The sequence below is a fragment of the Haliotis cracherodii genome, unplaced genomic scaffold (assembly GCF_022045235.1).
Source record: "Haliotis cracherodii isolate W230 unplaced genomic scaffold, xgHalCrac1.p SCAF_18, whole genome shotgun sequence".
NCBI classification, from domain to species: Eukaryota; Metazoa; Mollusca; class Gastropoda; order Lepetellida; family Haliotidae; genus Haliotis; species Haliotis cracherodii.
In genome coordinates, this window is record NW_027266273.1 from 8,035,383 (window position 1) to 8,058,433 (window position 23,051).

The 23,051-nt window shown below is 41.4% G+C and overlaps 1 protein-coding gene across 1 annotated transcript; it reads right to left on the reverse strand.

Annotated features, from left to right (window-relative positions):
* Nucleotides 1-9,204: 9,204 nt before the first annotated feature.
* On the reverse strand, nucleotides 9,205-17,626 carry LOC139466024 (fibrinogen-like protein 1). Its single transcript, XM_071248039.1, has 2 exons — nucleotides 17,398-17,626; nucleotides 9,205-9,537 (listed from the first exon to the last, which is right to left on the reverse strand). Exons 1-2 carry the CDS (start codon nucleotides 17,608-17,610, stop codon nucleotides 9,205-9,207), a joined length of 546 nt encoding a protein of 181 aa, XP_071104140.1. The 5' UTR covers nucleotides 17,611-17,626.
* Nucleotides 17,627-23,051: the final 5,425 nt, after the last annotated feature.

Consider the following 23,051-nt stretch of genomic DNA (forward strand, 5'->3'; position numbering starts at 1 on the left):
GAGTTTTTTAATTATTTGGTAAGAGGTTAGGTCTAATCCTGGGGCTGTGCCCTTTTTCCTGTTTTGGATTACGTAGAGGAGCTCCTCCATTGTGTAGGGTTGATTTATTTCTAGATTGTTATTGTTTGGTTCTTTTGTGGGTTTGTTTTCTGTTTTAAGTTTATCTTGGAATTTTTGGCTGAAGTTGCTGTTACTGCTAACGGCCGAAAAGTGGTTGGCGAGATTATTTGCTTTTTGGGCGGGGTTGGTTGAGTTGTTAATGTTAGGGTTTTTTTTATGTCGTTTTAAGCCTCTAATGGCGTGGATTTTGCGCCAGACCGTTCTGGCATCTGTACGGTTATTTATACCTTCGCAGAATTTTTTCCAGTCTCTACTTTTGGCTATTTGGACTAGTTTTTGAACCTGGTGGTTTAGTTCGTGGGCTATGTTTAAATATTTGTAGTCGCGTTTTGCTTTATTGAAGGCTGATTTACGTTTTCGTCTAGTCTGTTCTATTTCCTCATTCCACCATGGTACCGTCGGTTTGCCTGTCTTAGATACTTTGAAGGGGATGGAGGTTTTGGCTGCGTTTATTATATAGTCTGTTAGGTTTTTACAATAGGTTTCTGGATCATTATTTTCTATTTCGTTTAAGTTAGCTTCGTTGCAGATATCTTGGAATTGGTCCCAGTTAGCTTTGTTGTAATGGAATTTTGGTTCTTGGTTTTCTGTTTGGATTGGTACGTTTGTATTTCCTATGGTTATGTTTATGGGGAAGTGGTCGCTACCTAGCGGGACGTCGTGCACTTCCCATTGAGTGCTTTGGGCTAGATCTGCGGTGCATATGGTTAGGTCGATAGCCGACATTTTTTGGTTTATCTTATCGTACCTCGTGGGTTGGTTGCTATTAAGGAGTACTAGGTCGTTTGTTTCTATCCATTCGGAGATTAATTTGCCATGAGTATCTATTTTATCATCTATGCTCCATGTAGGATGGTGAGCGTTAAAGTCTCCTAGGAATATAGTAGATTTATCGCTTATTTTGAGTAGTTTGTTTAGATCCTCAGGTTGGACTTTTTGTTCCGCCCAGTGGTAAATATTTATGATGTTTATGTTTCGGTTATTTAATGTGATTTTAATGCCGTTGGCTTCTAGGTTTGGCGTGTCTATTTTTATTTCTTCGTAATTTATATCTTCCCTGATAAATATGATTAGTCCTCCTGCGGCTCTTCTTGTTTTCGGTTTAGCTCTGTCAGTTCTAACTGAGTTGTAGTTAGGTAGTGTGAATTTCGATTTTTTTTGAGAATTTGGTTTCCTGTATACAAGCAATGTGAGGGCCTTTATTTAGTTTAAATTTAGTTTTTAGTTCATGGCCGTGGGAGGTGAGTCCGTTGGCGTTCCACTGAAAAATATTTAGTCCTTCGAATATTGGGTTCGGGTGATTGGTGATTTAGTTTTTAGTTTTTATTTTATTCGGTGAGTTCTTTTAGATGGAGGTTAAAGAGGAAGAAGGGAAGATCGGTTAATTTTAGATTGAAAGCTACTTTGTGGAAGGATTCCATACTAGCTTTTGGTGAGTTTTGACTATGCATATATGCTAGGAGTAAGGTGAGGTTATTTAGGTTTGGGGTGTTGGCTGGTTGGGAAGTTTGGTTTGTTTTAGTTGGAGTAGTGTCTATTGTTTCCTCAGTAGTGGAGAAATCTTCGTCATGGGTTGGATTAGGTTTAGCTGGTTGAGTTTCCATGGGGGAGGCATGTGATGTGGAGGGTTGTGAAGGTGTTGGCGGGATGGGTGTAGCTGATGTTTTCTTAGTGTTTGTGTTTTGTTGTTGTGCTTGCTTGTGGGAGAGCGTTGTTGCCATATGGGCTGTAGGGTGCTTGGATGAGGGTCGTGTTGTGGTGGTCATTTTGAGGTTTGTTTTGCATGCGGGGGTTGATGTTTTGGGAGGGTTCGTGGTTGGTTGAGTGGCTGCTTGTGTGTGTGAGGTGGGTGCGGTTTCTCGGTAGGGGTCCCAGACAGAGCTGTCGGTTATGGGTGTGGTGTTTGTTTGTGGGATGGTGTTTGGGTGTGGTGTAGGGAGGAGTGGTTTAGATGCAGGTGTAGCAAATTTTCGTGTTTGGATTTTAGCCGTTTCTATGTTTATGTGTTTGTTGGCCTGCTGGGTGAGTGTGTGTCTGTGTGGGCATTGGTTTGAAAGTGAAGTGTGTTGGGTGGATTTGCAGTGGATGCACCAGGGTGTGCATGTGCCTGGGCAGTCTGTTTGTGCGCATTTTTTACATTTAGTTTTAGGGTAGGTGCATTGGGAAGCAGTGTGGTTGTATTTGAGGCACTTTGAACATTGCTTAACCTGCTTTATATAGGGTTTGACTTCTAAGTTTGTGTGGGCTCCGAAGGATATGTGTTTGGGGGCTTCAGGGAATTTAGCGGTTTTTTTAAAGTTGATTATGACAATGGAGGTTGGGACCGTTTTTCCGTTTCTAGTTGAGGTTATTCTGCGCGTGCTGGTGATTAGGGGTTGAGGGTTTTGGTCTTGGTTTATGTTAGCTTCTAGAGAGTATAATTGTAAGTCCTCAGTTGTTTCCCTTGGGTTAACCCTTATTACGCCTCGTGTATATTGTTGCCAATTAGGTGTTTGTTTGATTACCGTGACGTGGAATATTTGAGTTATTTTATTTGCTGCGTTGTAAGATTCTCGGTTAGGAAAGATTATCTGGTATCCTTTGTTGGCTTTTTTAATATTGTTGTAATTTATTTTTTGTCTTTTGAACCAAAGTCCTATTTTGTCTGCCGAAAGTTCTAGTGAGAGAGTGGTGCCTGAGCCTGCTGAGAAGAAGTAGAGGGCGAAGGTGGTGAGGAAGGCGGCCGGGGAGGGTGTTGGCGATGGAGGTGGAGTGGATGTGTCGAGTTTGCGTTTTTTCTCGCTCTTTCCTACTCACCACCCACGCCCACCACTCACATACCTCCACTCCTTCGACTAAATATCTCTTAATCCCCGCTTTCCACTTGTCTCACCTTATCCCAGCCTTCCAGAATCAAACTTAATCTTCAATAAATAATCCATTTCCCAAACCCTCCTACTAAAACCAACAACAAATAACCACCGCAACCTCCTCCGCCTCCTAAACACAAATCACCAAGTAAAAACAACAAACCAACTCACCTCCCCAAAACCACCACCACTCACCACAACACACGCTCTCCAACACAACACCCAAACAATATGACTGACACCCGCAACGCCACACTCGCAGACATTCCAGCTCCTTACTCACCCACGCCTGCGGAAGCGCACAACACTTCTGGGAGGTCACTCGAAAACATCGTCCCGACCGAGTATGGCGAAAACACGACATACACCACCCCAACCAAACCAGCTAACTCGCCACCACAAAACACCAAAAAACGCTCTGTTGCACAAGTTGGACCTCTATTATGACACTATTGAAATTGTGAGTTCCTATCACTACACTATTGCACGACGCAGAGCTCTATAACGACTCTATTGCACAAGTTGGACATCTAGTTTGACACTCTTGAAATTGTGAGTTCCTATCACTACACTACTGCACGACGCAGAGCTCTATTACGACACTATTGCACAAGTTGGACATCTAGTTTGACACTCGTGACACTAGTTTGAAATTGTGAGTTCCTATCACTACACTATTGCACTACTGGTAAACACTGAAGAGATGAGGCGTTGTCACTGCTTGCTTCCGGTTTTCAAAACTCTGGAAGACAAAAGTGAATCCGTGTTCACCAAAGTAAAACCAAGGAAACCTTGCTTGACCAATGTTAGAACATAATAACTGATTTACGTCTTACTCTGATTGACCTTAATTGCCCATTTCGATGGAGCATCGTTGATGCTATATTCCACGTGACTTCATTGTTCGAGTTAATTATACTAGCCACATAAAGAAACTGTGCACGGAGAAATTATAGATATAAGGGCACACCGTCCACATATGAAATTATATTATACAAACCGCATTACAAACCACCCTCAATCTAAACAAGGCTCTCACTCTAGAAGCAATACTAAACCCACAAAATAAACTAGAAAACTTCAAGGCCTTAGGCGTATTCTTAATAAAAACGGAACTAATAAAACGCATCTAAAACCATAATAACCTACCAAATCAAAATCACATAAACAAACAATCATCCACCATACCCAGCTCCCTTAGTTCTCCTCCCCAACCCCATCGGCATCTATTCCAAATCTCAAAATTCCCAAATTCTATATAAGCAACCCCTAAAGCCCCCTCTTGGGTTGCACAGACCACCCTCGCCCCTTTCGGAAACACATTAAATGGCCTGGCCGGGCCCGTGTGCGAAATACGCATCAGTCGGAAAGCGCACGTTAAATCTCCAAAGTAAGTAAGTAAGTAAGCATATGAAATATAGGTTTGAACACAGCAATTATTGGAGACATTCAAACGCTCATGCACGTGCCATGCGATATGACATATTGATGGGGGCTTATGGACGGGCAATTTGTTACTGCACGTGCAACCTGTGCAGCTGTACACAGCATGTGCAACTCAAAATTCGCTGTCACTTTGGAAAGCATGATCTGTGGCCATTCAAAAATTCAAAACTTCTCAGGCGCAGACACAAGCATATCACAAGCAAATCATGCCAAGATTGACAGCTGCACAGCGTCACGAAGCCATTGGAATGATCCGAGCGGGAATGAGGCAACAACAGGTGGCAACACATTTCCAGTGCCATCGTATCACTATATCGGTATTGGTGAGGCGTTATCAGAACACAAATGACGTTGCCGACCACCCACGTTCAGGACGTCCCCGAGTAACGACACCAAGACAGGACAGATGGATTCGAGTTACACATCTCCGACACAGGTTCCAAACGGCAGTAACGATGTCCCAGACAATTCCTGGACTGCGCCGTATCCATACCAACACTGTCAGCAATCGTTTACGTCAGTACGGGATTCGACCACGACGCCCTGCCATACGTCCCATCCTGACACACCGTCATTGAGTCAACCGTCTAAGATGGTGTCGAAATCATGTTCGCCAACCTCGAATATGGTGGGGAAATGTTGTCTTTACAGATGAATCGAGGTTCAACATTTCCCACAGTGACGGGCGCCAACGTGTCTTCCGGCGTTTGGGAGAACGTTATGCACGCAACTGTATTGTGGAGAGGAATCGTTTTGGAGGTGGCTCTGTGATGATTTGGGGTGGGATAACAGCACGGCACCGAACCCCTTTGGTGGTTGTTCAGGGCAATCTCACCGGTGTTGGCTACAGAGATCAGATTCTGAGGCCTGTGGTCATTCCTTTCCTGCAACGTCATGGCCCGGGATTGACATTTCAACAGGACAACGCTCATCCTCACACGGCTAGGGTCGCAATGGATTTCCTTCACCATAACAATGTCATGTTACTGCCATGGCCTGCAAATTCTCCAGATCTCTTCCCAATAGAGCATGTGTGGGATGAAATGGAGCGCCGTCCTCGTCGTCTTCCACATCCTCCAGATAACGTCCGTGACTTGGCACAGGATTTGAGAAGGATATGACAGGCCATTCCCCAGGCCTTCCATGCCCATTTGGTGGACTCCATGCGTCGCCGATGCACTGCTGTGATTCACGCACAGGGTGGTCATACCCGTTATTGACTTTGTGACTTTGTCGTTTGACCCCCTACTCCATTTTGATCTTCTGACGTCATCGTAACAGATGTTGTTCAGGTCCCGTTGACATTTTCTTATGGTCCGATCATTCAGCTGCTACAGCGTCTGCATCATTTTGTTCTTGCTGTGTTGTATTTCAATCCAGAATATATTTTCTCCGTGCACAGTTTCTTTATGTGGCTAGTACATTTATTGATCCAATCATTATTCATTTTTATGAATATTATTAACTAGTTATGGATAGAACATGTATGTATTCTGCTATGCGTTATGAAAATTTAACTTTCGATTGTTGATATAAATACTTTAGTTTCACTAATGCAACTTTGTGTATAATTTTAGTTTGTTTGATGTTATACGCACAATTATCAGTTTTCTTGTCGTTTTACTTGCATTTGATAGAAAAGGTACAATGGCAGCTTTATCAAGTAATGAAACACGTGTTACCTCTCATAGTTATGAGTTATAGCAATTCACATGGTGGTTGTGTTTCTCTTTCTCCTGGTAATATATCTAAGCTTACATTTAAATAATTTTATTTCGGATACTGCTTGGTTAACATTGATTACCTACCTCAGGTGGAATCTAGTCAACCCAGGTTGCCAGAAATGTAGTAACCTCGGGTGACTTTGGTCAGTTATATCTTAATGGAATGGACGAAATGCATTTGAATGAGATGCACGACCCCATATATTTGCAGTGTGACGGGTGTGCCTTTGCACAACAGCAGCTTCAAAGGTTTGGGGCATGGAGCAGATGTTCCTGGCTCATAATGCATTGCTTGACTTGTGGTGGATGGTTTGATGAATAGTGAAGATACTGGTCGGTATGGGTTCAACTTGGCTTCGGTTGACACTGATCTGGAACTCGTTCTGATCGTTCTGAACTTTTACAACTAGGAAACGAAATTTGTTTTCACACAATTGTGAACTGCATCCGTGGGTATTGGGCATTTAGGTGGTTGAGGAGGATGACTAGGTGTTGAAAAGCTTTGAGAATGATCATCGACCTTTCCGATCCAGTAGAGAGCGGCGATAGGTGATGTCAGTCTTGTGTACATCGACGTTTATGGGGAGAGAGGCGATGTCATGGGGACGCCATGTGAGGTAGGTTGGGTTGATGCAGGAACTGATGAGTCTGATGATACCGTCTGAGGAAAGGTGGGATAAAGGTTGTCAAGGAGATCTGAGAACTATTCTCCTGTTTATGGGAAGGTCTTCTTCTCTAGATGAGTCGTGCCTGATGACGGTACCTTGATGGTCGATGGTACAGATCACTCTTCAAACTTCTGTTGATTCATTTTTAAATAGATTTTATTCCATTTCCAAGTCCATGTTAACAAATATATAGATTATGTCTTTTAATCGAGGTAAAAGACATAATAAAAACACTTTTAATGGAAAGCCTGCATACATTGTTGGAAGTAGAAAAAATATTTTATGAACGCTTCATAACTATGGACAGTTGGTTTGGAATCTCGCCCTGAAAATTAATATGTTTAAAGACGTAAATACATTTGTCTGAACATGGTCCAAAATCCAAATGTTAATTAAAGGTAACAAAATGACGTGTGATATTTTGGACTAATTATTTGATTGGCTTATGCACTGCAATATGTATTGAACTCAGATAGTCGCTCTAATTAATTAATTTTCTTCTGCAAAAAATGAGTTATCTTGAAACTGACATTTGTGTTTTCAACAAAAAACATTCACAAGATTCGATCTCAAAGTAAGTTCATAAAGTTTCTAACTGACAAACGTGGAAAGACGTACACCAAATTTTCGAATGAGAGAATTAAAGTCACCTAGGAGCGGTATTAACATAAGCGCTTCGCTTGTTTACCAATCCATTTTCACACTTTTGAGAATATATATATATATCTTTAAATCAAAGTCACCTAGTTGTTCCGAAAAATAGAAGTAACCGAGGCCCAGGTGTTCTTAATTTGATTTAGATCAAGGTAAAGATCAATGGTTTTGGACAAAGATACGTCCTCAGACAAAAGGCTGCCAACTGTATTATGAAAGACAAATTGTATCAACGAGTAAGGTGAGTACGTTTCAGTTACACGATCATCAGGTCAATGCACATACAGTTTACCTTCATGAATGCTGTATCTACATGCATGGTTAGTTCAACATGTATAGATTAACATTTCGGCAATCTTCAGAATGGTATTATGTCAGCATTTTAATGTACATTATAACTGAATATACAAAGCAAAGTTCAACTTCATAAATGGCACCAGATGATATGTATCAAATAGTGTTACTCAATTCAAGTCTTGTATGAATAAAGAACTAATCGGAACTGTTGAAAATCCTCTCAGAATGATATTCCTTCGACGGCGTGGAGGTACAATGGCAGAAATCACAGAAATGACAGGGTTGGCCAGTTGTGGTCTTGAAAACTCTCATTCATGAGAGTTAAGCAATAATGACCACGACTGAAACTATTACTACTCTATCATGTGTGAGTTGGAACAAGCGAGAGAACCTAAAGGATGAACCGAAGACATCTTTGATGTTTGCAAACTTTTCCCAGCCCAATGGCTGTGGACATAGTCACACTCATAACCAGGGTCGAAGTGATGTGCACATGATACTAACATTCCACTGTTCACCCCACACAAGAAAAACAAGGCAAATTTGAGTAGAAAAGAACTTATTTAATCATGCCAATGTCAAACAGAATCTGTTGCTCTGTCTCCGCACTTTGCAGTCGAACGCCAAGAAATAACCATCAACAGAATGATTTTTCTTACGATTGACCATTTAAATCCATTCACTTTGAAAACATGCATATTTACTGCGAATTTGGAATCTATTTAATAAGTTATTTGGAAAAGATTCATTAACTTATGAATGTTAATTAAAACTGCCAAGGTTAATTTACTTGAACATGTTAAAATAAAAAAACATTATAACTGAGAAAGGAACATGGAATAACATAGCTATCGATAAACAGTAGTCGTACTGTACACTATGTATTTGTCTTGACCAAGGTGATGACTACCATTATATATTTTATGTGTCCAATGGAACATAATGAATTTCTACATATCTGCATATAATAGTATGTAAATGACCTCTTTGTTACAAACCCATAGAATTCAGAGAAAAATAGCAGCAGTCGACAAGCTGCGCATGCGTCAATTTGGGCTTCCCTCACACAATACCCTGACACATCGCGATAAAGCTCTAATAAACTGTGGAATACTTAAAGGGACATTCTCGCGATCTCGCAAGTTCACACTTTGGGCATATTTAGCTTGCTTCCAAAGGTCGTCATGGCGATAATACGCGATCCCGAGAATGTCCCTCACAGCATTCCATATTAAACGACGTTAAATCTATTTCACAAAATCTCACATATTTATGACAAGTAGAACTGTTTTGAAAATATAATCAAACATTTGTTTAAAGAAATCTACCAATCGATCACCCAGTAAAAAAGCACAAATGAACTTCACACATAGTACCCAAGCCGGGAATCGAACTCGTCCTTTCGCCGTGACGAACGAACGCTTTATCTACACGGCTACCCCACGATCATGGGAAAACCTCAAGTGCTACCTTTACAAGTCGAGGCGCATAGTTGTTTACGACGGGTACTTTCACATAAGTCGGATCCGAGTTCTGGTAATACTCGGTCTGGGGTTGCACTTTCCCCGTCGGGTTACAACCGCCGCAGTCGTTGTACCACCAGCCAGACTGATGTATTTGTGCGCAGTTTCCGCCGGCGTTGAGGTCGTTGTCGCGGTCGATGGTGGTGAACAACATTTCTCCCTGATGCTCCATGCAGTTGCCGAGTTCATGAGGGACAGCGTTGTGTGTGTAGGAACTCTCATAGGAAGACTTGTAGCCACTAGCTTCGTCAGATATCTGGAGCGTAATCAGAGATTTTGTAGTATGAGTTGGTTGGATGGTTTGTTGTTTTACGTCGCACTCAGCAATATTCCAGCTATGTGACGGCGGTCTGTAAATAATCGAATCTGGACCAAACAATCCAGTGATTAACATCATGAGCATCAATCCACGCAAATGGGATACGATGACATGCATAAACCATGTCAGCGCGACTGACCACCCGATCCCGTTAGTCACCTCTTTCGACAAGCATAATCCGCTTTTATGGCAAGCATGGGTTGCTGAAGACGTATTCTACCCCGGATCTTCACGGGCCTTATATGTGATATGAAATCATTCTCATATCCACTGAACTACAAAATAAATATTTTGGCTGAGACATTAAAACTGGCTCCACTGTATTGAAAAACCAACATAATTTTAAACGCTTCTTCTGCACTTATAACCAGCATATCTCTGCACTTGTACACAGAATAAATATAAGCGACCCTTTCCATATTCAATGGAAATCTCTGCTAAAAGCAGAGTCGATTGTACGATTCTAACTATATCCTAAGCATGTTATTATGAATCAGTATCAACTAGTGTTCGTACCAGGTGTTCACGAAAAGTGAGCGTATCATGCCCCACATGTGGCACCCGTCACAAACACATGCAAAGGTAAGTCAATTGTTCACCTGAAAAACGCGGAACAAGTTAAAATGGGGAATTGCACCGGACATCACATTTTTGTCACTGACGCGTCAAATTGGGAAATGTCCTCCAAATGTCCACCATAAAACTTTCTGAAAGCTCCACTGTGGCCTTGAGTGTTGTAACCTTGATCAACTTCTTCTAAGCAAGAGTCGTCTGACGCTGTTTGAAATCTTGGTAGAAAGAGCATGCTCTATTGTATCTCAGAAGTTGTGAAATGTAAAAACAAAAGGCTGGATCTGCTGGAATATTGCTCGACATGAAGGGAAAGTTGACTATTGGAAAGTAGAAGTTATCCCTCTTGTCATACAATCTTGTGGGGAGTGTTTGCCACTCTATAACTTTATGCATAAATCAAAATATGAAACAGACGAGGCGGTCTCACTGGTCTCATTTCTAGTTCAGGTTGGTAAATCAGTGGAAGGGAATTGGCTATTTGATGGTCATTGAACGATATTCGATCATCGATCATGGGAAAACCATGAAGTTACCCTGTTTTGACTTGTCCTGAACCTCTGAATATAGACAAGCAACTTCGTCTGTGTTAACCGCGTTTTGTATCAAAAGCCCCGTGGATCAAGGAATGAAGTTTTCTCCTGAAGTTTGTCATGAGGGCTAGTTGTGTACAAAGTTGAAAAATCAACTGTTTTGACAGAATGGAAGTTGATTCTTTTCTGAGATTGTAAAACATCAAGCAAATCCTTTGAGTTTTTGTGAATCCATATATTAATTGCAGGCAGAGCTTTGGCATCCAGTACAAAAGAGGAATGGACATGACTTCAGGTTTTAGAGTCAAGTCAAATGTTGACAGTACTGATGCATGGATTTGGCAGATTTCTTCCTCAGTTAACATACTGGCCTGATATGTGGCATTATTTGATAAGCTATTTATACCCAGTTCTTTGATCAAACAATTAATGTAGTGATGCTTTCATATAATGGTTATGTTATTTGAGTCCTTGTCAGTTGGAACAACTTCAAACTTTTCCTGTAGGGCAGCCCGACTTTGGACGACAGCTGGCTGTAACAGAATGGGTTTATTCCAATTCCGTTTCCTTTTTTAAAGCTGTGATCCCAATTGGTAACTGACGCAGGTTGTTGTCAACAATAATAGAGAAGTTGTTAATTCGCCGTATTACTGAGAACGACACCAACACATGCTTATTTCGTCGCCATTTATTCGTACTCTCAAAAACCATACTTCCGGTACGCCGGAAGTTATACAAAAGTCGGAATGACGAAATGTGGAGCCTTGACAGAAGTCACCTGTTATTATAAGACCTACAGATTGATAGCAGAATGATGGGTTTTAGCAGACGCAAGTAGTGGAATTGACACCATGCGCTGCCAAGTCCAACACGTTCCTATAATTGATCAACCTTGATGAAAAGACGTGATTCATTATTAACACACCGTTTTTAGTGTCAACTAAATCAGTAACTGTACTATCGTGTGCCTGGATGTCTGGTCCATCACTTGATTGTGTGAGTGGTAGGTGCTACCGGTAGGGCAGGCCAGTCGTGCTAACACCTGGTGTCGTCACTGATTTTCAGTGACCCATTCGGACAGTTTCCACCGCTGTTTTGCCTTTTACGCCCAATGGAATCAGCCTCGTCGGAGGGGTGTACAACCTACGCGATGGAGACGACCAGTTGTCCATTTTGTGGCAGCCTTTGTGGCTGAGTGGGTAAGGTCTTTGCGTGCTGGCGATTATGTACCTTATTCTGGAAGTGTGGGTTCGAATCCCGGATTTGTACTTTATTAAGAAGGTGAAATCCCAAACAATGAGAACTACTTAATATTATCACTTTATAATAGGCATTGTTTTTTCTTGCTCTAAAGTTGCTTGATCAGGGATGCAACATCCAAGACTTTAGCAAAGTATAGTTCTTAAATACACAACACCACGATAATTACCAGTTGATATATAGAATTCTGCTTGTGCTGACACTTTTCTTTAGCATTAATGAGCATTCTATTGACATCTGATGTTGCAGGTGCAATGTAGTCAGTAACTCCAATAACGCGGTCAATCTAGATCAAAGAACATTTTCCGTTCCTTTGATTTCCTCACATGAACCAGAAATAAAAAGGGACCAGTGGAAGCTGTTTCGTTTTTAGATGTACGTGTATGCATAATGATTAAACGTGACAAAAAACTTCCAACACGACACGAAGAGGAATGACTTCAACTCTCCGATAGGCATGTTCCCCTTTATGTCGAGCAATAATCCAACTGCTCCAGCCTTTATGTCGAGCAATAATCCAACTGGTCCAGCCTTTATGTCGAGCAATAATCCAACTGCTCCAGCCTTTATGTCGAGCAAATATCCAGCTGGCCCAGCCTTTATGTCGAGCAATAATCCAACTGGTCCAGCCTTTATGTCGATCAAATATCCAGCTGGCCCAGCCTTTATGTCGAGCAATAATTCAACTACTCCAGCATTTATGTCGAGCAATAAATCCAACTGCTCCAGCCTTTATGTCGAGCAATAATCCAACTGGTCCAGCCTTAATGCCGAACAATAATCCAACTGGTCCAGCCTTAATGTCGAGCAATAATCCAACTGGTCCAGGCTTTATGTCGAGCAATAATCCAGCTGGCCCAGCCTTTATGTCGAGCAATAATCCAGCTGCTCCAGCCTTTATGTCGAGCAATAATCCAACTGCATGGTCCAGCCTTTATGTCGAGCAATAATCCAACTGGTCCAGCCTTTATGTCGAGCAATAATCCAACTGTTCCAGCCTTTATGTCGAGCAATAATCCAAATGGTCCAGCCTTAATGACGAGCAATAATCCAACTGGTCCAGCCTTTATGTCGAGCAATAATCCAAATGTTCCAGCCTTAATGTCGAGCAATAATCCAACTGGTCCAGCCTTTATGTCGAGCAATAATCAAACTAGTCAAGCCTTTATGTCGAGCAATAATCAAACTGGTCAAGCCTTTATGTCGAGCAATAATCCAAATGGTCCAGCCTTTATGTCGAGCAATAATCCAAATGGTCCAGCCTTAATGTCGAGCAATAATCCAAATGGTCCAGCCTTTATGTCGAGCAATAAACCAACAGCTCCAGTCTTTGGTGTCCAGATTTCAAAACGATCGCGGACACGGGTGACCTAGTCGTCTGAGGGGCCGCGATTCGATGTGCAGAGTTGCGTCCCTTGGGTAAGCCAGAAACCTAAGATTGTGGTTTCGAATCCCGGTTCGCCCCGATTTGGTTTCTAGGTTTGCCAGCACCATACCCGTGCTCGTGGGTTTCACCAAAGTGGTAAACGCCTGAGACCTGCATCACTTCGGGCTTTCCTCCCACATTAATCTGACACGCCTTGATATAATTGTAATACTGTTAAAAGCGGCGTTAAACCCAACTCACTCACTCACTCATGCAAAACGATCGAGCATGCTCATTCGAAGTTGCTTTCAAAAAGCATACGATTCTTGACCAAACGTTGTTTGAGGTGAGGTTGTTTGAGGTGAGGTTGTTTGAAGTTGAACGTCGCGTCCCAGAATATAATAAAGTTATTTGAACACGGTTACAAAATCCAAGTTTTAGGTAAATCTTTCAAAACGTTTTGTGGTAGATATGTGGAGAACATTTCCAAGTTTGGCGTCTGAGTGACCAAAATGATGTCTGATGCAATTCTCTATTTGACTTGTACCACATGTTTTTTCAGGTGAACAATTGACTCCCCTTTGCATGTGTTTTCTTCCGTGGTCTTGTGGTAGAGCGCCCGCCCGCCCGCCCGCCCGGAGAGCGGAAGGTCCGGGGTTCGATCCCGGGCCGCGTCATACCAAAAGACGTTAAAAGATGGTACTTGTTGTTACCCTGTCTGGCGCTCAGCATTAAGGGGCAAAAACAAGGACTGGTCGGCTCGGAGTCAGTATACTGTGTCTGAGTGGGGTATTCATGTTAACCTGCGGCATGGCATCTCAGTGAGCTTGCACTATAAATCGGCATCAGTACTAGTACAAGCAGCCACACAAACACATACACATGCACGTCGCTATCAAAAGTGCAATAATCTTGGAAGCAACGTTAAACCCAATTTCACCTCACCTCTTTATCCTGCGGTAAAGTACGCGTTTTGACTTACGTCATAATGGACTGACGTCATGGTGCTGTTCAAATAACCTCCCCCGTGATCTAAGGTATCCTTGGTAACATCGTTCTTTCAATATCGTCAAGCAGGATGGCGCATCCACATCTATTTCAGTGAAATAGTTTCTTTAATCTATCTATCGCCAAATATTGGAATAGTATTACATTGGGAAGAAACATTATGGATTGAACCCAGCTCCAAGAAAACATCAGGTTAATCTTAAATACGGCATTATAACATTATAGCGTCAAAGCTGAACTATAATAGTTTAGAGGAAAGCTGTACTTTATTACACTACACACGAGGGTAGAGCAAAGTTTATTTCTTAAATACACAACACCGGGATAATTACCCGCTGATGTATAGAATACTTCGCTGGCATCTCTACGAGAATATCACTTTTGTTCAGCATTAATGAAAAATCTATTGACATAATGTGTTGTTGTGACAATGGAGTTCCTTAAGGCAAAGATTGAGGAATAGATACAAGCGAGTGAGTATTCTAAAAATAGAACCAGTTAATATATTAAGTGGTTCAAACCTGAACGTCAGGAAGACAGTACGGACAATGCACCCAAACATTTCAGTCAATGTTTTTACCCAAGCGATCTGTGACCAATCATAGTGAATATCTTACTTCTCAAACAAACATTTGTCTCCGACTCTAGGAATACATCCTATCCTATGATACTTCGTAAAATAAATATCTTAAAAAAATAGAATACAAGTATGCATATTTATAGGTAGTTCACAGAAGGATGTGGTGCTATAATTAATTCACGTGGACATCATTTCAAAATAGACGCGAGGACATATGTCAACAGTCATGACAAATTAGTTTACGAGATTCTATGTCGAATAACACATCATGGGCCTCAAACAATTCAAATAGAATATTTCTTCTCCTCATTATTCTTTGAAGTTTCTGGTCTCTGGGATTGTAAAAAAATACAATTATTAAAACCTGAAAGAATTTTGTTTTTGTTCCGTACAATGACATCAATTTTTCTAGGTCACTAACACAAGATGTTTAAGATACTGGTTTAAGCTTCTTAATATGTCTCAAGGAAATTTCCCAAACGGTGTTACGATGTGTTAGTTATAATTAGGTTTTGATGTCATAGATAGGAATACATGGGTTCCTGCTATTAAGATTATGTTATATTATCATGGCTTCGGACATGTGTGGGGATTTCAAGGTGCTGGGGATCCTGATTATTTTATAAGTGAGTTTATACTGAGGGTTAAGGACTGTCATGCACAAACATGGTATTCTGAAGTGTCTGGATGCTCGAAATTAGAACTGTATTCATTATGTAAGACATCATTATCACTTGAACCGTATCTATTAAATGTATTATCAAAAGAAAAGCGACGTATGTTCACCCTTTTACGTATTGGCGAACTGGGAATTATGCATAACACAGGAAGGAGGGGTGGCATCGATAAAACACTCCGCTTTTGTCCATTGTGCAAGTTAAGGGCAGTTGAAAATGAAATTCATTTCATTCTTATTTGCCCTATTTATGAAGATATTCGCTCAAAATATTTCCCATATTTAGACATCATTACTGGTAATAATCGTAAAGATACACTGGTTAGAATGTTAAACTCTTCTGATGTAAACCGCCATGAGAACTTAGACGATTATGTTAAAGATGCTATCTGTCTTCGTTCCTCTTACCTGTAAATATTATTTCATGCAGCACTTGATGTGAAACTAAATTGTATATATCTATACGTGCATCTGAGGCCTTATTGCCGAGTAAACTGATTGATTGATTGATTGAGCACACTTGTCCAAGACAATATGTATAAATTGAATCCCGAAATACATACAATCTGTATAGGTATTTACTTATAGTCAGCTTCATTTTCGCAAAGGCTGAAGATCCTGTTCCACAAATCGACTTCAGCGCTTGAACAAAACATTCTTGAACAAAGACGTACGATAACCTTAGCGCTAAGATCGCTTCATGGACCGGAGCCCAGGCTTTCTGTTTTTGAAAGACGTTTAAGCCACTTTAAAATTGTTTTCAGCAAAGAGTTTTTTTTTTTTTTTTGACATTTTTTATTCCTTTCGAAGAGTTGTACATCAGGTTCAGAGGTTACACAGTAGGTTTAGTCAATTGTAGTGATAATACGTTACATAGATGTACATTTGTTGTGATATAAATATAGCATGCATAATTGAAACACGCACACGCACACGCACACGCACACGCACACACACACCCACACACACACACACGATATGCCTCAAGTAGAGCATGAAAAGTTGTGTCGATAGTCAGATATAACTAAAACAATTATGGTAGTATTGCTATTTGAGGCGTAACTGATCTATAGCCTTATTGTACAGGGCATGATTATTATATTAATTTGTGTAGGATTTTTCCCCATTTTCGTTCAAATTGTAATAGACCATTGTTTTTGGTGGCAATGAATTTTTCAATCATCGCTGTCTCTTTTAGTATTTTTCTAAAATTATCAAAAATTGGTTTCTCACCCTTTATACTTGATATATATATATATCTTTTACTGGATATTATAATATGATTAAGTAAAAGTTTATTTTTGTCGAATCCAAAAGTAACTGAGTATTTGGTAAGTGAGATCCTAGTATTTGTGTCAAGGTTTAAAAAGGTTTCCAGTTTGCTCCAAAAGTGTTTAACATATTCACATTCCCAATATACATGCATAAGGTTTTCGCCATTTAAGTCACAAAAGGAGCAAATATCATTATCAACTAGTTTCATTCTTAATAATTCCTTTTTGGTGTAAATTATTCTGTGGATAAACTTAAACTTTCAGCAAAGAGTTAATGAGTACATTCGAACCATTACACGTTTAACCTTGAAAATAATGGATCAAGCGGTCTCAGATAAGAAGGAATTCAGGGTTAGAAGTGGTCCCAAAGGACCTGTGTTGGTCGAAGGAGGTGACTTAATGGATCGTTGTACACTGACGGCGTTGAACGTTTCTCATAATATTATTCACTGGTTTATCTGATCCAGATTCGATTTATTCATGCCGTACTATTGGTGGAATATACAAACACACACATGCTAACTGATTACCTTAAATCTCCTGTAGTAATGTTGTCTGAAATTAAAGCTGTCCCCGTGGATTATTTCGATATTTAACGTCATATTCCGACTGTTTGAAGCTAAGTATAGTTTCTCATTGCCAAGCCAGAAGTTTTCGCCAGATTCCAGGTTCCCGAAGCCGACCTTGTACGCATCCCAGTCGCGGTTGAAGTCTTCAGGGCTGTACCACGCCGCTGTTCTCATTATATAAAGCGCACCATTATACTTCATACTGCAAAACACCCTGAATGGCGAGGGTGAAGTAGAGGGGTGGATATAAAATCCACCCTCCTGCTCATCGTAATGTCCAGATTGAAGGCCCTCGTAACAGTCTGAAATAGTAAAATATGTAAATATTCAATTTCCTTGCATCGTAGTTCAAATGGTAGACAGTACGTAGTAAACAATTAGTGAGTGACTATGATTTTACGCTGCTTTTCGCACAATTCCAGCAATGTCACGGCGGGGGACAGCAGAAAATGGGCTTCACACATGTTAATTGAACCTGGGTCATCTGCGCGACGAGCGAACGCTTTGACTAGGCCACCCTATGGCCCCTGTAAACAATTAAATCAGGATAAACAATAGTGTCAGTTTATAACAAGGTGATCAGCAAATAGCATTCGTGTCTGAACCAGTGGTCGATAATGTGAACATCCATGTCGAGAATCCATGATATACAATCACCCATGTACAGTCGAGTACAAAGAATATATTGTGGCCGACCAATATGATTCAACATCCTTGGTGTGTGAGGGCCATACCTGTGTCTGGACCAGACAAACCAGTGATTGACATCAAGTACATCGATCTAAGCAATTTGGATACGATGACATGCATCAACCATATAAGCGAGTCTGACTACCTGATCCCGTTAGTCGCCTCTTACAACAAGCATAGTCGCCTTTTGGGGCAAACATGGGTTGCTAGAGACATATTCTACCCCGGATCTTCACGGGTCGTAGACATATCTACTTTGTATGGATGGTCGACAGATAAATATAAAAATCGGATAATAAAAGCAGAGCACACTCCTAACGTTGTTTCGCAGCTGTAGTGCTGGTAGTCACGTCGCCCAAGAATAAAAATGACAAAATGGTATGGCGACAGTTTAACCAATTTCGTATTTCCATGCTTTGAATAATATTATATTACTTATTTACCACAGGGCGAAAATGACCCTACTACAAGTCCATATAGAAGCCGGATTATCCGGCCGGCCGTTTTCCCAGGGAAATTTTTTTGAGTTGGTGAAGACCAATTCTAACCCGGATCTTCTTCGACAAAGTAGTAAACAATAACTGTATTTTATCCGAGATTAAGCTGGGACAGAGATCATCTTGAAGAAACCTCGCTCACTCACTCACTCACTCACTCACTCACTCACCGGACATAAGCCTCTCACAGTATTTTCCCACGAAGCCATTGTAACAGCGACATTTCTGTGCAGCGGTGTTATAAACCCCACCATGGAGACAAGGGCTGTCCTACAAAAAACGTTAAAAGGTCTTAATTAGTTCCATTATTACTGTTTTATTCCACTGAAGGAGTTAAAAAACATGAACTACTCACTTCGACCGCCTCAACAGCTTATTAGTTTGTGAGGACACTGAGTAAATAGCAGTCACCTACCTACGACGTCGCTTTATCCCGAACGCTACTGCAGCGCTATGCTCGTCTGTTGTGGGTCGAGATTTTAACAAAACATTAATCTATACTGAACCAAATTGAAAACTTCCCAATCGTAAAATTTTATCATTGTGGGCCCTTATTGTGTATTTAAACAGTAATGGCCACGTATTGTCTTCAGATAACACCCGTTTTTTGTGCCGGCGAATCGATCAAAATCGATCAAAATCGTGCACAGTGGCAAAACCGGTTTTTCACGTGCAACTGGTCACGTGACCATAATACCGCACGTGTTTTCAGCCGTACACGTCATTAACAGCAGTCATTAACAAAAAAAGAAAAACATAAGAAACATTACGGCCATTTGTCATGCCACGCCTTTCAAATGTGCAACGTGAACGTGTCATCGGCATGTCGCAAGGACGATTGGTTGTAGACGATGGACTGTTTATGATTTCCAGACGCGTCTACAGCAAACGGGTACCACCGCTGATTGCCCTCGGCCAGGTCGACCACGTGTGACATCACATGCAGAGGATCGTCAGATTGTCTTACGTCACCTCCGTAACCGATTTTTGACATCAACCAGAAATGAACTGTTTAGGGGTAGACTGAGTGCGCAAACTGTTCGAAACCGTCTGAGAACTGCTCACCTTTAAGCACGACGGCCATACTGCGGGCCGATTCTGACTCAATTACACAGACTTCAACGTCAATTGTGGGCACAGCGACACTTACGATGGACTCAGAGGAATTGGAATTCAGTCGTCTTCAGTAATGAATTCCGATTTAATCTTCGATTTGCTGATGGTAGGGCGAGGGTGTGGGGGCGCCGTCATGAACGTTACGCCCAGTGTTGTGTCCAGGAAGTTGACAGATTTCGAGGCGGAAGTGTCATGGTGTGGGGTGCTTTCTGTGGCAATGCATGTTCCAGGCTTCTTGACATCCGTGGCAACCTCAACGCTGCTGCTTACTGCGATCAGGTACTGGCACCAGAACTTCTGCTTTTTATGGCAGCACATGGACCCAGGTTGATCTTCCAACACGACAATGCCAGACCACACACAGCAATTTTGACAAGGAATTTCCTTCAGAATGCGGGAGTCAACGTCATGGACTGACCGTCAAGGTCTCCCGAACTCAATCCCATCGAACACGTCTGGGATGCTCTTGGCAGAAGTCTGCCCACTCTCCAGAACCAACCACAGAATTTGCAAGATCTTGACACCATTTTGCAGCAACAATGGCGTCGTCTTCCCAATCATGTGTTCACGAGCATCAGAAGGTCCATGCGGAGGCGTTGTGTGGCAGTTGTCGACGCACATGGTGGCCATACACGCTACTGAACTTGTGTGCCATCAGATTCTCGTGCTTGTGACTTATGATTTGTTGTTATGACTGTTGATGTTATTACCGATTACCGTAGGTGCTTGGAACAAATTATGGTTACCACCGTTAATTAAAATCCTTCTTTGGACATTAATGTTATAAAATTACCTTCTCTGATACATTTGTCCGTTGTATATCATTTATGGAATTACTTTTAAAAATGTGAAGTTTTTAATTTTAATCAGTATAGAGTATCCGACGAAACAGATTCAATTGAGTGTACGATCATTGGTATGGTGCTGACAAACCTTGGAGCAACGGATCCTGATACAACTAAGGGACGCAACTTTGCACAGCTGCTAGAGGTGCCACTGTGCCAATCTCAATCTTTAACTTTTGAAATGGCTTTAATCTGATTCGGTAAACTCCAAAGTGAAGCATCAAGTTTGATTGCAATGTGTTATATTTTGTGAACTGTGTTTGTTAGAATGGTAGAATTGACGAACAACAACTGAGACTTCGTAGTGGAGAATAAAGAGGGGAAACATGAAACTCAGCAATATTCCAGCCACATGACGGCGGTCTGTAAATAATCGAGTCTTGACCAGACAATCCAGTGATTGACATCATGAGCGCAATTCACGCAATTGGGATACGATGACATGCATCGACCAAGTCAGCGAGCCTGACAACCCGATCCCGTTTGTCGCCTGTTATGAAAAGCATAGTCGCCTTTTACGGCAAGCATGGGTTGCTGAAGACCTACATTTATTGTCAGAGATCGAGAGGTGGACATGGTCGACAACATAATTACTTCAAACGTCCATCAAACTAAAACGTTCTTGATAATAGTAAATAGACAGTTACATACTCTTTGTACACTGATGTGATACAAAAGGAAATTGGTCAAGAAGTTGGTCGGGAGTGCCTACTGGATTTGGGAGCGCTTCATGCGATATTTGAAAAATATCACAAAAGTGTAATAAAATATTTTTACTTGCATACATGTGTAATGAACACACAATGTAACCAAAACAAAAATCACATTGTACTTTTGAAATACAATTATTATACCATTTACCGGTAACGTATCAGTTATTCAGCATTGACAATACATTTTACATAGTGTCTGACGAAATGGGGCAGTAAAATTGTTCATGATAATATCTAACTTACCGATATTATGTTGTAGTGTGAATGCGTCATGGACGAACACCCGGTGTCGACCAGGATGTCAGTATTCAGATGACACATCCTCGGCAGCGTTCTACTGACGCTGAACGATTTACAGTTTTCCGTAACCACACAAAAGGAGGCACAGCCTAGCTTAGATTTTGTCAGTTTTGTTTCAATAACCACGGTAGGTACGACCGAACATATGTCCACTTCCACAAAAGAGTTGGAACTGATGCCCTCTTGGCCATAGACAGCGACAAACTGAAGCAAAACCAGAAGAAGCATCACAGACACAGGTAGGTTCCGGGCAGTCCACCAGCGGGTTCGTGTACAACTGTCTCTAGCCGTTCTCGGGATGGATCTGGTTTGATGATGTGCCGAACAATGCTTTACGCGACTCGATAATCTCAGCAAGAAACCAACGCGCGTCTATAAATGAATCAATATGGATATCATAGGGGCATGCATGGCTATACGGTTTGAATTGCATATAAAATACAAGATGGTGACTTAAAAATGAAAGCAAATGCCCTCTGATGTTTACTGAGAAAATAATATATGAAATGCTGGAATACCTCAGTGAGAACTTCTAAGTATGCATTTGGTGTAAGACAGTTAGCAAGACTATCTGCTTTGATTGGCACAGTCAAAACAAGGTAATTCAGGCAAAGAGACCAGTGAGACCCCCTCATCTGTTTCAAATTTAGATCTATGACATACAGATTCTCTATACGGCTTGGTGACCAGAAATGACAAATTAAACTATGAATATATTTTAATTCTTCATTTTGGGAGGGACCGCATCCATGGTCTAGTGGTAGAGCGTCCGCCCGGAGAGCGGAAGGTGAGGGGTTCGTTCCCCGGCCGCGTCATACCAAAAGACGTTAAAAGATGGAACTTGTGGTTACCCTGTCTGGCGCTCGGCATTAAGGGGTTAAAGCAAGGACTGGTCGGCTCGGAGTCAGTATACTGTGTCTGAGTGGGGTATTCATGTTAAACTGCTGCATGGTATCTCAGTGGGCTGGCACTATAAATCGGCATCAGTCCGTTCTAGTACAAGCAGCCACACACACACACACACACACACACACACACACACACACACACACGTGCATGCACGACGCTATATAAGTGCAATAATCTTGGACGCGACGTTAAATCCAATTTCACCTCACCTCATTTTGGGAGGGATCGAATTGATGATAATTATTTTAAGATTCAGACTCACTAAACACTCTCAATAAGACTGTATGAGAGATGACTTCAACTCACCAACAGTCAACTTTCCCTTCATGCCGAGCAATATTCCAGCAGCTCCAGCCTTTGGTTTTACATCCTTTGAGCCACATGCTCTTTCTACCAAGAAAGAAGTTGTTTGATCAAGATAACACCCAAGGCCTCAACAAAGCTTTCATAAAGTTTCATGGTAGAAATGTGGAGAACATTTCCAAATTTGACGCATACTGTAAAAAGTTATGTCCGATGCAATTCCCTATTTTGACTTGTACCAT

Excerpts from the sequence above, each read along its gene's own strand:
- LOC139466024 (XM_071248039.1), bottom strand. The coding sequence starts at position 17,610 with ATGAGAACAGCGGCGTGGTACAGCCCTGAAGACTTCAACCGCGACTGG. Across the intron at positions 9,538-17,397 it reads ATTACTACAGGAGATTTAAG|ATATCTGACGAAGCTAGTGG; the intron begins GTAATCAGTTAG and ends ATTACGCTCCAG.